The sequence below is a fragment of the Thamnophis sirtalis genome, unplaced genomic scaffold, assembly GCF_051295495.1.
Source record: "Thamnophis sirtalis isolate CommonGarterSnake01/CBP01778 unplaced genomic scaffold, rThaSir2_p1.2 scaffold_4, whole genome shotgun sequence".
NCBI lineage: Eukaryota > Metazoa > Chordata > Lepidosauria > Squamata > Natricidae > Thamnophis > Thamnophis sirtalis.
The window spans coordinates 89467065-89484058 of record NW_028261384.1 but is presented as its reverse complement, the minus strand read 5'-3'; the positions used below and the strand labels follow the sequence as shown (position 1 = coordinate 89484058).

Here is a 16994-nt window from a genome sequence, read left to right as displayed (position 1 = left end):
ATTCTAGTAGATCGAGATTAATCTTCTGCCTATTCTTTCTATATATAAATATTTTAAAGAGATTTCTCTCGATAAATACAATATTATTACATTGTGAGCTTATCCAGAGTTGCTATATTAGGGAGCCTGGCAGGATGGAAATCCAATAAATATAATAAATATGAAAAATGTGCAATATGCATAATGTGTAAAGGATAACAATATAAATAACAAGAATACTATTAATATTTTCAATGCTATGGTACATTATTATATTTTGTATACTACCAAAATGCATTACACTAGTATGTATACTACTATTTAGGTAATTGATGTAATGGCAGTGTAAAACATGACCTCCAGCTGAAAACATTCATCCTTTGGAAAAATATTTATTCATTGTTGGCTTCATTCATTCAAATGGCTTCAATCAGCATTGTTTTCTCCCACTTAAGTTCATTTTGAATTTCAAAAGATTTCTTGGTATGGATTTAAATCATTATACACAGGAAATGTTTTCCAAAAGTGCATTTGTCAAAATATTAAAATCCTCTCACATTAGCATTCCTAAAGAAATATTGATGCTTTTGCTACTAATAAAAGGAAACATGGAACTTGTACACTGGTTTGTTTCATACCTTTGAACTAGGTTAACTGAGCAGCAATGCTTCCTTAGACAATAATAAGTTTTATCTGAAACCATAACATTCTTGCAATTGTTACAATTACATACTCAAGTGTTCATTCTTCATATATTGATCGTAGCACAATTTATTCAAGATTACATTAACATCTTGATGGAATTAAAATCCAAGAAGAAATTTTATCAGGACAGAAATGAGGTTAATTGGGAACATACTAAAAAAAAAAATCAAGAGAAAGAATTGCACAATCATCAATAATAAATTTTTAAAAAATACTAGAATTGCTGTCAAATGATTGATGTTTAGTACACTAGTGACCCAGAAATTTCATTTTAAAATTAAAATATGAAAACAATATGAATTTTCAAGTACACGCTTTTGTTCCTATGCAAGATCTTATAAACATTTAAAGTTATTTGAGAATTCTTATGCTTATATTTTTACATTCTCGGCTACTTTCCACATTGGAAAAAAAAATCGAACACTGACATTGAACATACCCAATATTAGTCGTGCTGTCAAAGCATTCCAATCTTTTTATAACATGTCCCTTGTATTGGACACCGTTGCTTCTTTCACAAGTGAGGCAAGAACATTGTTATATCTGTCCAGTACCATCTGAGAGGAAGGTCTTTCAGCTGCATTTTTTTTACATGCTTCATGTATACTGAATAAGTGAAATCTGACAAGATCACTCCCATCAACATCTCCCAGGAGAAAGTTAGAAACATCAGGGATTTTCCATATGTCTATCATTTCATTATAGGCAGGCATGAGATGGTCTTCAAAAGGTACTTCTTTTCCATGTGGCCAAAGCTGCTCAGGAGCAACCCATTCACCTTCCAGTTCCCGATGACCACACTTGATCAATTCACCAGCCCTCCTATTCAAGAGGGGCAAGGCATCCAAATCATTCACAATCACCTGAAAGCTGCTAGTCAGTAAGTATTGTGACAGTGTTTTATTCAGATCACTGGAGTCACACATAACAAAAGTGCCAAGGGGGTTATTGTGTAAAAAATGGATAATGCTCACATAGCCTATGGCAAGCAGAAATCTGTTGTGCCATGTATTATAATTCTTATATTTTGGAAGGTTCAATATCTCATTAACATTTTTCAAGGACCCAAATGGGTGATACTCCGTAAGGATCATGAACTCCTCTTCACAATATCCAAGGAGTTTGACCACATGCTTGCTTTGTAACTTTTTTAGCATCTGAAGCCCATGAATAAAGTCTTCTTGTAGCTCTGGCACAGTTAGCTGGGAAAGTGCCACTTTGTTTTCTTTCCACTCAGAAAGAAAGACCTAGAAAGAAAGGGGTGGGGGAAGAAATATGTATATGCATCTCACACATACAGTCACTAATGTTCACTATTATTTAAACATGCTATTCATTTTATGAGTTAACAAGATCTATGCCCTTACTAAGCTTCCGATTATAACAAAGGCCACTATATTTCAGTATTTCAAAACAGATCATGCATAATAGAACACTAGTCAGCAGCATTTAATTAATCCTTATGTCTCCTACAAAGATGGATCAAACCCATCTATAATCATATCTATAAACTGATAGAGTGTTTTCTATGAATGAACCAGAAATATTTTTATTATAGTACATATTCCTTCATCTATTCCCTGCTTTTATTCTATATAATTTGGTACATAAGTATATACTTTTAAGTATTAAAATATACATCTTTCTAAATAACTAATTTTCTCCTTCAAAATATGAGCTTAGAATATTTTTCTCTTATTGAAATGGAGGAGGGTTTGCCTAAATCTCAGCTCAGTCATACTCAGTGTATATAAAGCTAAGAAACTTCTTTCAAAATTCCATTGAGCTCTTCTTTTCGCAAGTAAGTGGAAAGAAAAGATGGGGAAAGCAACTGGAAATTAAAATTCAATTATTTTCTAATTCAGGTGGTAACAGCACCATTTGGCTATGCCCAACTTTGACCTTAAAAGATGAGAGTTCATTTATTAATGTAGTAATGAGTGCCAATTAGATGTAAATAACACAAGAAAATTTAGTAAATATCATGTCTATGCCATATCTCAACAAATAAGTTTTATTTAGAAATACTTCAGTAAATGAAAATAAGTTATTGTGTTATAAGCACTTGTAAAACATATATGAGTATTTATTTCTAGACATCATCTGGAATCATCAGCATTTACTTACAAATTGATTTCAGATATATTAAGAACAACATTTTTTTCAGCAGCATCTTCATGAGGGAAAGGGGAAGTGACATAAAATAATGGCTCATATGACAGAAATTCTATCCTTTTGTAAATGTGTTGCAACTGCTTTCTATACATAACAATGTAATATTGCTTTCATCATTTTGACAACAATAGTGGATTCTGAGAATACCTATGTATCTCTCTGTAGATTGGGGTTATCATTGGCCATAAATAGTGACCTGGAAATGTATAGAATAATATTTTATTATGTTTGAGATCCATGAAGTTAAACAAACCCTTTTTACAGCTCCTCCACCAACATGCTTCAGTTTACGGACTTCTCTTTTTATAGCTTGGCAAGACAACCATGGTGAGCAGTTTTTCATAGTTCCTAATTTGAAGTAACCACGTGGACAGAAATTTTGCTCAACGTAGGATTCTCCATAGGAAAAATATACATTGCCGAGGTATTGGTAGAGAAACAAGATCACAAGCAGCACAGTTAAAAACAAAAGCAAGGCTAAAAGGATCAGCTTTTGCTTAATATCACTTTTTAAATCACAAGCCTTTTTTGTCCATGTTGTAAAACTATCATCTTTCATAATTTCTGAAAAATAAACAGTAACAAATTATTAATCGGACATAACAAAGCAGCAAAAGAAGTGATATTTCAGAATGATTTTATTTTATTTTTGTACATAGCAATTCTATGGTCTCAAAAAATATTAAATATACATATAAAATGAGAATGTGTTACGGTAATATGTTTCCTTTCATAAATCATGATATACTGAAACAATTCTGCACACAGGGGAAAATATGCATTAATTCAATTTACTCAAATGCTAGATACATGTATCTATTTGCATCTGTTTACTAACTGATATGAGATTCAATTAATACTTTAATTTTAAAAACCCATAATTTCAAATTATATTTGCTGAAGCAAAATATCCCTTTTGGAGAATATGATTAAATGTATAAGGGAATAAATGTATGCACCACTTGTGGATTTAAGAAAGGAAAGCAGAAGATTGTTTAACTTGGTTCTGCACTTCAATTATGTTCTTTGTGAATATCTTATAGATAGCCTGATGAATAATAAACATTGTTTGACTATCAAATTCTATGGATCTCTGGTAGACATCATTAATGAATGTTTTCATCATAGATATTACCGTACTCAAATTCTAATATTTTAAATGCTTCTGGTTTTAATGATTTCCGTAGGAAATATTTACTGTTAATAGCTAATGACTATTCACAAACAAGTCTAGCTGAATTTACTAAGGCTTTCAAATAAATTTTAAAATTCAATACACTTAATGAAAACAAGACATATAAATTCGCGGAAGCCACATTATTTTCTGATTATTTTTAATCTGACTATTTCTGGGGATGTGTTTTCACAACTTCTGTTTACAGGAAATCCACCTTCTTAGAGATAATTTAATATAGAGAATATAATGGAATATATTTCTACCGATATGCCTAAATTAATGTATAGATCTTAAAGAAACAGATAGGACTTGAAAAAAGCAACAGAGTAAAAAGAATTTAAAAATCTGTCTGGTTTGCATCATCTCAGAAATTCGGGGCAGAATGACATAAATTTTATTAAATAGATTTATCCTATTGTACTATGCTTACCTGTTCCCTATCTTCATAGTTTATATACCATTATCAATATCGGCATAAGACAATCCCAGGGTTCCCTGCTTTGAGCCACACGTGGTATCCGGCGTTGCACATAGAGCTAACAGTGTAGAGTGACATATTCCCTTTCTTTAGTTTCTCAGATTCTGATTGAAATATAAAGCCTTTCTGTGCTGAAGTTGACAGGTGAAACATATCTTTCTTTTTACTTCTTAACAAGAACATTTGGAAAACTAAAATATAGTTGGTTGGCTTTTACTATAAACTTGTGTGTGAATATAACTTTGATAATTTTGGGACATTTAAGTGTTTCTAAAGAGAGATTTGAATGGATATATACATTGTATTACGGTAGCTTCTCAGAGCATCCAAATAACAGTCCTTTATTCACTAGATCATGCTTTGTCTCCTTCTATTCATGTTTAAAATCTCAATAGGATTTTTTTTAACCTAAAATGCAAAATAGAAATGCTTAATTAAAAAGTGTACAATAAAGTGCATTCAGAAACTATTCAGACTCTTCACTTTTTGTCAATGTTATGCTGCAGCCTGATCCTACAAAATGTAGGATCATTTCCCCTAATTAACCTACACTCAGTATCCCATAACGACAAGTGAAAACAAAATTTTAGAACTGTCTGAAAATTTATTAAAAAAGAAAAAAACTGAAATATCACATTGGCATAAGTATTCAGACCTTTCAATCAGTACTTTGTTGAAGCACCTTTGGCAGCAATTACAGCCTGGAGTCTTTTGGAGTATTAGCCACGCCTGGATTGGGGGATCCTCAAACTCAATGGCAACCATTGGTGGACAGCCATTTTCAGGTCCCTCCAGAAATGGTCAATAGGGTTCAAGTCAAACCTCTGACTTGATCACTCTAGAACATTCAGAGTTATCCCTAAGCCACTCCTATGTTGTCTTGGCTGTGTGTTTAGGAACGTTGTCATGTTGTAAAGTGAACCTTTGGCCCAGTCTGAGGTCCTGAGCATTGTGGAAAAGGTTTTCATTGAGGATATCCCTGTACTTTCCTCTATTTAGCTTTCCTTCAACTCTGACCAGTCTCCCACCTCCAAACCATGCTTCACTGTTGGGATGATATTGGACAGGTGATGAGCGATACCTGGTTTTTTCCAGATATATCATTTAAAATTTAGGCCAAACAGTTCCCTCTTGGCTTCATCAGACCAAAGAATTTTGTTTCTCACAATCTGAAAATCTTTTAGGTGCTTTTTTGCAAACTCCAAATGGACTTTCATGTGGCACTGAGAAGCTTCCCTCCAGTCCCTCTGCCATAAAGCCCAGATTGGTGGAGGGCTGCAGTGATGGTTGTCCTTCTGGAACTCTGTCCCATTTCCACACAGAATCTCTGAAACTCAAGTCAGAGGGAGCATTGGGTTTTTGGTCACCTCTTACTAAGGCCCATCTCCCCCTCATTTGACCAGGTGACCAGCTCTTAGAAGAGTCCTGGTTGTGCCAAACTTCTTCCATTTGAGAAGTATGGAGGTCACTGGGCTCTTAGGAATCTTCAGTGTAGCAGGAATTTTATTGGAGCCTTCCCCAGATTTGTGCCTTGCAATAATCCTATTTCTGAGATCTGCAGGAAGTTCCTTTGACCTTATCTTTTAAGTCATCCCAGAATTCCAACATTTGTGTGTGTGCATGCACACGCACGCGTGTGTGTAATCATTGACATACCTTTTGCACATGCTTGCTAATAAAATGAGTTGAAATAATATTATGCTATTGTTTTCCTATTTGCCAAACAGTACATATATACTGGGCACACTTTAGCTATCAAGACATTTAATAATTTGGTCATAATTTCATGTATATGAGGTTCTTATCTCAATCTAAAATATGGAATGGAAAGCACTATGGTTTAAACTGATTTAGGAGCAAAAACTATGCTGTAATTATAGGAACTCTACATGTAAGCATTATTATTTGTATCATTCCAATGAAAGTACAGTCATCAATTGCTATATCAGTATAGCAAAAGACATATTTGGTTTACCTACATGTTGTGGGATGTCGCCACAGCAAAAGTGTAATATACTAAATAAATTTGCTAAATCGTTAACAATACTATAGATTGGGAGTTTATTTTGTAAGCACCAAATTGAAATTTTACTACAAACGTAAGTCCTCACAGCAGTTCATTTAGTGACCATTCAAAGTTAGGACAGCACTGAAAATGATGACTTATGGCTGATTTTTCAGAATTACAACCCTGATCAAAATTCAGATGCTTGGCAATTGGTTGATATTTATGACCATTGTTGTGACCGAGGTCATGTGGTCCCCTTTGGAGCCCTTCTAACAAGCAAAGTCAATGAGGAAACCAGATTCACTTCACAATAACTAAGTTAAGATATAATAACTACTGATTCATTTAACTACTGTGGCAAAAGTCGTAACATGGGGCAAAACAAGCTTAACGGAAATTTTGGGTTCAATTGTGATGGTAACTTGATGACTACCTGTATTCTTTCTAGAGCAGGAGTCTCCAACCGTGTCAACTTTAAGCCTGGAGGACTTCAACTACCAGAATTCCCCTATTCTAGAGCAGCGTTTCTTAACCTTGACAACTTTGCTATGCAAAGACTTCAACTCCCAGAATTCCTCACCCAGCCTGAAGTGGGTCCTCGCAACTTAGAAAAACTGCTCAGAAATCAGAAATGATAGCAGTGATTTAAAACAGACAGAAGGAGTAGAAGTATTTAAAACTGACCAAGAAACGACAAAATAAACCCAAAATCAAGTGAATGAAAAAAACATGATTAAATTAAGCCTGGTCACTGGAACCCCGTTTTCGGAGCCCTTTGCGCTCTCTTCAGTGCTCAAGACCACCTAAATCTAAGACATGGCGATTACCCAATGGCAGCTCCAGTCGTGCTTTATCCCCAAATATCGCGGAGCGCGCGCGGGGCGGGGGAGAAAGAAAGGGCAGGAAGCTGTCTCCTGCTCCTCCTCCTCCTCTTCTACGAGCTGTTCTCTCGTCCGTTTTCGAGCAAAGAAGGAAGAGAGGCAGCCAGTATGGTGGCATCGGATTGTCGGGGTCGCTCGGCCGCCTATCTCGGAGGGGCGCTTATCGCCCTCCTTGTGTCGGGCTTAGCTCAGCCCCACGGTAAGCCTTTTCTTCCCCACCACAGTATCTTCTCTTATACCCTGCAAGGGCTGCCTCCTTCGCACTTCTACCAGGAGCTTTTGAAGGCGCAGAATTCCTTTGCTTTTGTTTTGCCCGATGAAAAGATGCTCGACTCCAGATCCCTTCGAGAAGAGCTCCTCAGCAAATGGGAATCAAACGACAGTTGGGGAGGAGGGACGGGAGGCCCGGCTTTTAATGAATGGATTCATCATTTTTTGCTTCAAGGGCACCATTGCTTGCAATTTATTATTTCGCTTTCTGGAGACATTAGGAGATGCTTAAAAACAACAATCAAAAGCTAAACATGCACTTAAATCCAATGTGGATAAGACAGCATCACCATCGGATGGATTCGGAACTGACTGGCCAACCACACACAATATGTAGTCCTCAATGGAACTGCATCTGCTAGGAGGGAAGTATGCAGCGGGGTATCCCAAGGCTCTGTTTTAGGCCCAGTACTCTTCAACATCTTCATCAATGATTTGGAGGATGGGATAGATGGGGAACTCATCAAATTTGCAGACAATACCAAGCTGGCAGGAATAGCCAACACTCCAGAAGATAGGTTTAAGATACAGAAGAATTTTGACCGGCTTGAACATGGGGCACTATCTAACAAAATGAAATTCAATGATGAAAAGGCAAGAAAAACCAAATGCACAGCTTGAGTATAGGTGGTACCTTGCTCAATAGTAGTAACAGAGGATTCTTGGAGTCCTAGTGGACAGTTTCCTGATAGAACAATTAATCAGTGGAACAACTTACCTCCAGAAGCTGTGAATGCTCCAACACTGGAAGTTTTTAAGATGTTGGATAACCATTTGTCTGAAGTGGTATAGGATTTCCTGCCTAGGCAGGGTGTCGGACAGGGTGTTATCCTATCCTATCATTTACATATGAGCCAGCAGTGTGTAGCAGCTGCCAAAAAAGCCAACACAATTTAGGCTGCATTAACAGGGATAGAATTAAGATCACATGAAGTGTTAATATCACTTTATATTGCCTTTGAAAGGCTACACTTGGAATACTGCATCCACAGTGTAAAAAAATATTGAGACTCTAGAAAGTGCAGAGAAGAGCAACAAAAATTATTAGGGAACTGGAGGGTAAAACATAAAATAGAGCTCTTAAAATTGGATATGTCTAGTCTGATGAAAAGAAGAAGTAGGGGTGACATGATAGCAGTGTTCTGATATCTCGGGTTTTCACAAAGAAGGTCTCAACCTATTCTCTAAAGCATCTGAGGGCAGGACAAGAAGCAATGGATGGAAACTAATCAAGGACAAAAGCAACGTATAACTGTCAAGCAATTTGTTTGACAGAACAATTAATCAATGGGACAACTTACCTCCAGAAACTGTGAATGCTTCAACACTGGTTTTTAATTAGAGGTTGGACAACCTTTTGTCTGAAACGGCGGTATAGGGTTGCCTGCCTAAGTAGGGGGTTGAACTAGAAGACCTCCAAAGTCCCTTCCAACTCTGTTATTCTATTCTAAAGTAAAAAAAAAAATCCAGACATCCATTTTTCGTTGTGAATATTATCTAATGAAAATCAGATGGGTCGTTCCTATCAACTATTTGCTTGCTTATTTCATTTTCTACTTCTGCTTTCACTCAGCTATCAACTTCCTGATATATAAATCTAAATTACAAATGAGAAAATAATGTTTTTGTGTGTGAACCTTCAATTTAACAAGGAAACATTTGTTTTTCTCCCCCCAAAATCTTAAGTAATCAGGGTTTATCCCTTAATTTTTTATTTTTAAAAATTAAAAAACATTTGTTATTTCTTAATCTTAAAATAAAATTAATTCCATGCATAGAAAAGTATTTTAAGGAGAGGATATGAAGCAGTGATAGACTGGGAAACTGCAGCTTGGACAGAGGCAACCCATCTACAAAAACACATTAATATATATAAATATATACCTGTTACTGATTTCTAGTATAATTCAAGGCTTTTTTTATTCTTTATATATATTTCTATAAGGTGCTGTTTTTCACTTATGGAACCAACACTTTGGCTTGGTACAGGTAGTCCTCAATTTATGACCTCAGTTGAGCTCAAAATTTCTATTGTTAAGCAAAATATTTGTTTAGTGAGTTTTGTTCCATTTTATGACCTTTCTTTCCCCAGTTGTTAAGTAAATCACTGCATTTGTTAAATTAATAATACAGTTAAGTGAATCTGGTTTTCCAAATTCTTGCATGCCAGAAAGTTGAAAAGTGATCATAAGACCCTGGAACAATGCAAATATCATAAATACGAATCACTTGCCAAGTGTCTGAATTTTGATCATGTGACCATGAGACTGCTACAGTGGTCGCAAGTGTGAAAAATGGTAATAAGTCACTTTTTCTCTGCTGTTGTAACTTTAAATGGTCACTACTATTGTAAGTCAAGGACTACCTGTATTTAGTAACGAAAAATTCAAAGAAGGCAGTTCTTGAAGGCAGTTTTATTATATTGGTTATTTATGTTATTGCTATATAATACAATATTCTGCTATGTTGATAATTTACTTGGTATAAAGAGAACATATAACAACCACATTACATTACTGATTTCCTTTCTGAAATGTTTTTTGAGGCCTCAAAGTACACAAGAAAAAAGAGACAATTTCAGGATTCCTCAAATCTCAATTGCTGGACAAAAATTCTGATTTTTTAATTATATAAATATTAAATCACCTTCATTTTTAATTCTAGATATATCCAGACGGCGTCAGTGGAACTTGAAAATGGATCAAGCTTTATTACGAATTCATAATGAATTGCCCATTGACAACTTGTCCATTTATTGGGTCTCAGATTACTGTTATGAGGTAATGAAAATTTTGAGGGGAGGGGAAAGTCCTATAAACAAAATACATAAAATGATTCAAGTTGGATGAAATGCTTCATCTAAATCAAACTGCAATTCGGATTTGATTCATGTTTGGACTGAGTGAAAGTTATGGAAGAAAACTGGTCTAATCACAAGCAAATATATACAGCTAGCTCAATTAAGTGCATTTTATTTTAGGTACTAGAACTCTGAATATATAAAATCAAGCCATTTTTAAAATCTTAGAATATAATTGTATAGTTTCAACAGGCAACTATTTCCTTTAGCACAAACCACATTGTTTATTCTAGATCCAGTAACCCTTTTATTTGTTTTTCATTTTAAAGGTAATATTGGTTCATCTACTGCAAGGCAAATCAATTTGTTGTGGTCTTTATTCTTTTTTCCTCATTTTTTAGTGTTTGCAACAGGAGCTGATTTCTATCCCGATGAACAGAACATCGAAAGAAACTGACTTTGTAGATATTGATACTCAGCATGCTCTCACACTGATGGTCAATAATGTGAAAGAAGGAAAAGAACTGTGCAGGTTAGTCCTTTAAAGATGCATAGTTTCTGCTATGTGGTTATCACTTAAAGAAATCACAGATGTATTGTAAGTAATTTATTTAGATAATTTATCCAAAAAGGGATTGAAATGTCGATTTAGGTATATTATTTAATTTTATACTAAAACATTAACATTATGTAAACAAAATTAAATAGGCAACTGCAGTTGCTCACTATATCCAAACATCTGTGTAAAAACAAAATTATATTAGAAATTGTGAAGTAATAAATGGTAGGATAAACAGTTCAAAGATAGAAATTGCAGCAAATGAAATGAGAAGTATAATATGAGAAAAGTTAGCATATCGAGAATTGTTGAGATTTGCATGCATTCCATAAGCTTACATATCAGTAAGAAAACATCCAAGTATATTCATAGTGCTTAAAGCTCTCTGTTTCTTTAGCACCTGTAAAGTGGTCAGGTATGTTGGAGACTCCTGACTTTGTGAGCAGTAACAGCATTTTATGTGAGACCTCTTTCTTAAGAATTTGGATAACCTAATGTATCAAATATTAACATATCGGGAAAACTGGATGAATTTAAGATTATGTTTAATGGGGTTATTTATATTTAGCTCATTTAAATTTTTAAGGGCCCTACTTCTGTTCATATGTTGTCAGAATTGTTCTAACCTGAACTAACTTCACAAGTATTTTTTCCTCTTTGCTGTCTCTAGGATTCATTATCATTTTGGAGAATATGGAAACTATTCCTTAAGGATTAGGCATCTCCAGAACAACCCCATGTACATTACATGTGATATAGTTATCAGTCAAAGTCCTCTCAACAGCTATCTACGTATGTTACTTTAAACTTTTATAACTTGTATTGTTTGTTAATTGTCTTAATGCTTACCTTAATTCATTTAGAAAACTGACTAGTTGTTGTACAGTCATGTTAGGCTTAACTATTTCTATGCAGGTGTGCTATCCCATCTCAGTTCACCCTATATCCTATAAGACAAGAGGAACCTAAGACTTGCAGAGTAGAAATTTGCCAAGTAACTCTGCAATCACTTCTGAACAGTTCAGCCTGCTTCTTACCATACTTGATTACCGTATTTTAAAATTGGGGATAGAATAAAAACCAATAGGTTGAAATTAAAGAATTTAGCTGAATATTAGGAAGAATTTTATAAGAATTAAGAAGTAAAATAGTCTGCCTAGAACAGTGGTAAATCTATCCTAAGAGCCATGGTAGTGCAGTGGTTAGAACACAATATTGCAGGCTAACTCTGTCCAATGCCAGGTTTTTCATCTTGACTGTTGACTCAGCCTTCCATCCTTCCGAGGTAAATCTGAGGACCCAGATTGCTAGGGCCAATGTGCTGATTCTGTAAACTGCTTAGAGAGTGCTGTAAAGCATATGAACCTGTATATAAGTCTCTTGCTATTGCTATCCATTCATTAACAGTTTTCAAATGTTAAGAATAATTAGTAGATTAATAGGGGTTGGAATAGAAGACTAATTGTAAGACTCTTCTAATGGTGTGATTATATGAGTGTTGCATTTGCTTCTGTTGAAAAAAATGAAAGTACTATATAAAACAAATCATGACAGAGCTCGATGTATAAAATCCTCAACTTACAACAGTTCAAAATTACACTGCAAAAGTGACTTCTGATCATTTGTCATACTTAAAACTGCTGCAGCATCCCCATGGTTACATGATCCAAATTCAGATGCTTCAGAGGCAACTAACTCATATTTATGATGGTTGTGGTGTCTTGGAGTCATCTGACAAGCAAAGTCAAAGAGGAAGCCAGATTCAATTAAAAACTGTTGTACTAACTTAACAATTGTAGTGAGTCACTTAACAACTGTGGCAACAAAAATTTAAAATGGAGCAAAACTCAGTTAACAAATGTCTATTTAGCAACAGAAATTTTGAGGTCAATTGTCATGTCGAGGACTACCTAAATCAACACCAACTGCTACAGACCTCAGAAAAAGGACAATTACTGCAACCCCATGGCTCTTACTTCCAACCTCTTGAGTCAGTCCCGAAGAATGCCATGATTGATGATATCAAACTCACCGAGAGATCAAAGAAAGCCAGATAGATGGACTACCCATCCCACCCCACCAAAAGCGATCAAAAGATTAGTGCTACCTTTAATCAAAAGGAAAATTGGTTGAAATCGTTCAGTATAGGCTTCTTGAAGAGAGGCAGACAACTACCTCTTTGAAGACAAATGGAGTCACCTTCTTCCTAGTGTGTTCCTGCAAGTGCAGGGTCTGCTTGTTTAGATCATTGAACGGCATGTTGCATCGTCAACTGCGTCTCTAGGGCACAGGCCCATGACTTGCATATCTTTGCTGATGGTGTCTTGCCACCTCTGTTTTGGGTGCCTGCAAGGTTGCTAGCCATTGACTTCTAGTTGGTAGGCAGTCTTGGCAACGGTAGAACGGCTGCTCTCAGGAGATGTCCTTACTAGCGGAGCTGGCCTTCTCTTATCTTCTCTATAATTGGTGCCACACCAAAATATTGTAGAATGATGTCATTTGTGATGTGGTCAAGAAGGGAGATGCCTGATATCCAACAAGATTCGCATTTAAATGGCACCACCTTCTCCCATAAGAAAATATTAATCTTATATAAAACTTAGGTAGCGGAACTCACAAATTCAAACACTATCTACTCATCATAATTAAAAGGTTCAAACTCTTCCCAAATTATCACTCAAGATTATGCCTTAGTGCCATAGGATCTATACCAAAGGTGCTTTTTTTCAAGAGGCAACTGGATTTTCTGCAACTGGGGCGGGGGGGTGTTGTTATTTGAAATTGTTTCGCTTCTCATCCAAGAAGCGTCTTCAGCTCTAACTAGATGATGGGGAATGGAAGGATTCATACTCTTTGTAGACAGTTGTTCATTTGCATTCTTTCAGCGAGTCGCTGAGGCCATCTTGAGGGTTATCTGTGTAATCAGGATCACCTGAGAAGTGCAAATGGGTGTGGCGCCTTCTTGGAACTGTTGAAAGAATTGTGTTGCAGACTGGAGATAGATGATGTCATATCCCTTCCCCTCTGTTGAGAGAGAGCTGTTCGATTTTGATATAGATGGCCTCTTTGACCCTTCTTTCAAACCAGCATTCCTCTCTGTCCAAAATGTGGGCTTTGCTGTCTTCATAAGAGTGTCCTTTGTCTTTTAAATGCAAATGGACTGCTGAATCTAGTCCTGACAGGTTTGTTCTCCCATGTTGTGCTTTGCATTATTCCATTCCCCATCAGCCAGTCAGAACTAAAGGAGCTTCATCTTGTCTTGTGAATAGGCTGGCCCAATCTTCCTTAATGAGCACAAAATATCTGCTGGGGATATTAAGAAAGACTGAGTCTGTGTTCTGTTTTTAATAACATGTGTCTCCATTTCTCCCTTTCGGGAAATATAATCTGCTTCTTTTAATATTCCCCAAAATATTTCATTATTCTAAGAATTGGGGTGGGGGGCTTCCCCCAATAGTAAAGGCTTTTGTTACCTAAGCCACTCGCAAGGCAAACAGCCATGGCTAACACATTCTTTTCAATGTGTATTCCTCATTGTGTACCTGCTTACTCTTTTGTAATCTCCTCTCCAAATAATGTAAATACAAAACATTAATGTAAATATAAACCATCTTGCCAATCATCCCAGTTCTGGTGTGAGCATTCACTCCAGGATAGGAGAATGGGAGAAAGGGCTATACGATTTCTCTTTTTTACCTGGCTTCCTTATAAGTCAAATTCTAGAAAGCTTTCCAGCCATTTGGGTTCACTTGTTTTGGGATCATAATCTTCTGATCCTTAAACAAAAGAAAAGGTTGAAGCAAAATCATAAGAACTGTTGTGATTACATGATTTTTCAATCAGCGGATGCCTCCTTTAATCACAGAGTTGCCAATTCCAATTGTAGTTGCTACATGAGGATTATCTGTAGTTAGCCGAGCATCTCTGGATTTTTATTTCTTTCCCATGTCTAAAAGACTTAATATTCCATGTCTTTGAAACATGCTTATTGTAGGTTGGATGAATGTTCTCAAGGTTTTCATCACCTTTCTCAGTTCAATCTTTATACTGACTTCTCTCTTATTCCATAATAGAGGAGAGTACAGGTAATTAACTTTAGAAAGCTTAAATAACTCAGCCTTTCCTATCATCATTGTTTTTCTCCTAAATAATGTTTGTCTTTAGTATTCCTTCATGCAAGCTCTAGCCTTAAGAATATTGATGAAGATTTTATTTCTGACTTTAGTATTTTCCTTTCCATCTGTTGTGCAGCAAGAAATGAGGTTAGATTAATAAATAAGTGAACTCAAATTTGTTCAAGAAAATTTAAAAGATATGTTACAGGAGCACACACTATGTTATTAATTTATAGGTACATCTTATATCAATTGCATTTATTGCTTTTTATATTACTTGTATTGCTGCTGCTTCCCCCACTCTCCTCCTCCGTAGTTATTCTTGATGCTCACGATTTCAATAAAACTGTTTCCATTCGTATTGCTGCAATATCTTTAATCATTTATTTCTGGCTCCTCTCAAAGCACATTAGTAAGAAATATAGTTATGTAGGCTATTTTTAGGGTATTGTATGGAAGTTACATAAGTTTTTAAATTATATTTGAACCTACCTCATTTTACTTACCTAGTGTTTAATCTAAATATTTTAATACGTTGTTACACTTTGCTATCATGTAATGTCTAATTGTTATTTTTTTTCCTAGCTAATCCTTCTCCAGGAAACTGATATAAAAATGTTTATTACAGTGAAGATCTTTCATAATGCTTCTTGAAAGAATTGAATAATTTAGAAGTTTTAGTATTTCACAAAATGCTTGTCAAAAAGTGAAAAAGAAATCCATTTTATGGTTTACATTAAATATGGAAACACCATGCCTTTTTTATACGTTTACAAAGTTTGGTTTCAACTTTGGAAATAAACTTTCAATTATAAGCCTAATAAGCACAAATGGACCTTTAAAAAAAAAAATGAAATAATTTGCTGTAGAATGCATACCTTATTATTTACAGTAATTATGTGTTCTTTTATTGCAGCTATTTTATATGCATTTCTCATCTACATGGGCATTTTCATTAGTCTGATGATTGGACAGTTTTTCATAAAGTAAGTAAATATTTTAAAATGAGACTAATTGGATGTATTCATTATTTTCCATATTTGCATTTAAACCTTAATTTAATCATTGAACAATATGGCAATGTATTGAGATTTATCCCAAAAATCCTTCTCAAAATATATGCTTTTGGAGAAGTATTTTTTCATGTTTATTAAGGAAAGGTCCTTCAGTGGGGACTTTCTCCACAAAACTTTATCAGTTGGCTCCCATAATTGCCTTGTTTTGAGAGAAAATTATTTTAACGGCTTTAAAGTGCTTAATTGTGACAATGTTTTTAGGATGATGATTTTAGAAGAACATTTGTGTTATTCAAGACTAAAATCTGATTTTCTAAATTTCTGTTTTATAGCACTGAAATAGTAAGAAAATGGTTCTTCAAAAAGATGGATCCTAGAGAAACTGATCGACTTATTAATTCAGTAAGTGGGATCATATAAATTATTGACTGATAATTGGATTGTTCTCTTTACAAATAAGTTATCTCCGATGACTTCAGTCATGCATGTTGACCATTAAGACTGAGAGCTTTATGATCATGGAATAATTGTGTAAAAACCATCACAGATAACCTTCAAAGCATTTGAAGGTAACCTAACATCACTGCAGCTGAGTTGCTTTTCATATAAATGCTTCAGACATTGAACGACATGCACTCGTTCTTTTATGATTTTTGCTTAAAAAGAAATAAGTCAATCTGAGTTTAGTAAAGCTTGCATAAATGGATATCATTGTTTCAGCCTAAATAGATTGCTCTATTATCACTGATATGATATTAGTACTGACCTTTGTTTAGTTATGCTAGAGAAGAATGCTATACTTATTCTTTGTTTTGCTCTAGAATGAGGCGA

The 16994-nt window shown here is 35.1% G+C and overlaps 2 protein-coding genes across 4 annotated transcripts in view; one reads left to right on the top strand and one right to left on the bottom strand.

Annotated features, from left to right (window-relative positions):
* Nucleotides 1–355: 355 nt before the first annotated feature.
* Nucleotides 356–4584, bottom strand: POMK (protein O-mannose kinase). Of its 2 annotated transcripts, XM_014068100.2 has the most exons (3): nucleotides 4467–4584; nucleotides 3113–3423; nucleotides 356–1931 (listed from the first exon to the last, which is right to left on the bottom strand). In XM_014068100.2, exons 2-3 carry the CDS (start codon nucleotides 3416–3418, stop codon nucleotides 1161–1163), a joined length of 1077 nt encoding a protein of 358 aa, XP_013923575.1. In that variant the 5' UTR covers nucleotides 3419–3423; nucleotides 4467–4584; the 3' UTR covers nucleotides 356–1160. The 2 variants fall into 2 exon arrangements, with proteins under 2 accessions (XP_013923575.1, XP_013923567.1); XM_014068092.2 differs by lacking the exon at nucleotides 4467–4584 and having other exon boundaries at nucleotides 3113–4394.
* A 2840-nt stretch (nucleotides 4585–7424) lies between these two features.
* Nucleotides 7425–16994, top strand: part of HGSNAT (heparan-alpha-glucosaminide N-acetyltransferase) — a 32156-nt gene continuing 22586 nt past the window's right edge. For both annotated transcript variants that reach the window (XM_014068138.2, XM_087713349.1), the window contains exons 1-6: nucleotides 7425–7602; nucleotides 10338–10453; nucleotides 10875–11005; nucleotides 11703–11824; nucleotides 16064–16133; nucleotides 16496–16565. In XM_014068138.2, the coding sequence (XP_013923613.2) occupies nucleotides 7512–7602; nucleotides 10338–10453; nucleotides 10875–11005; nucleotides 11703–11824; nucleotides 16064–16133; nucleotides 16496–16565 (600 nt within the window). In that variant the 5' untranslated portion in view covers nucleotides 7425–7511. The remainder of the gene's footprint in view (nucleotides 7603–10337; nucleotides 10454–10874; nucleotides 11006–11702; nucleotides 11825–16063; nucleotides 16134–16495; nucleotides 16566–16994) is intronic.

Excerpts from the sequence above, each read along its gene's own strand:
- POMK (XM_014068100.2), bottom strand. The coding sequence starts at position 3,418 with ATGAAAGATGATAGTTTTACAACATGGACAAAAAAGGCTTGTGATTTA. Across the intron at positions 1,932-3,112 it reads GTGGAGGAGCTGTAAAAAGG|GTCTTTCTTTCTGAGTGGAA; the intron begins GTTTGTTTAACT and ends CTTTCTTTCTAG.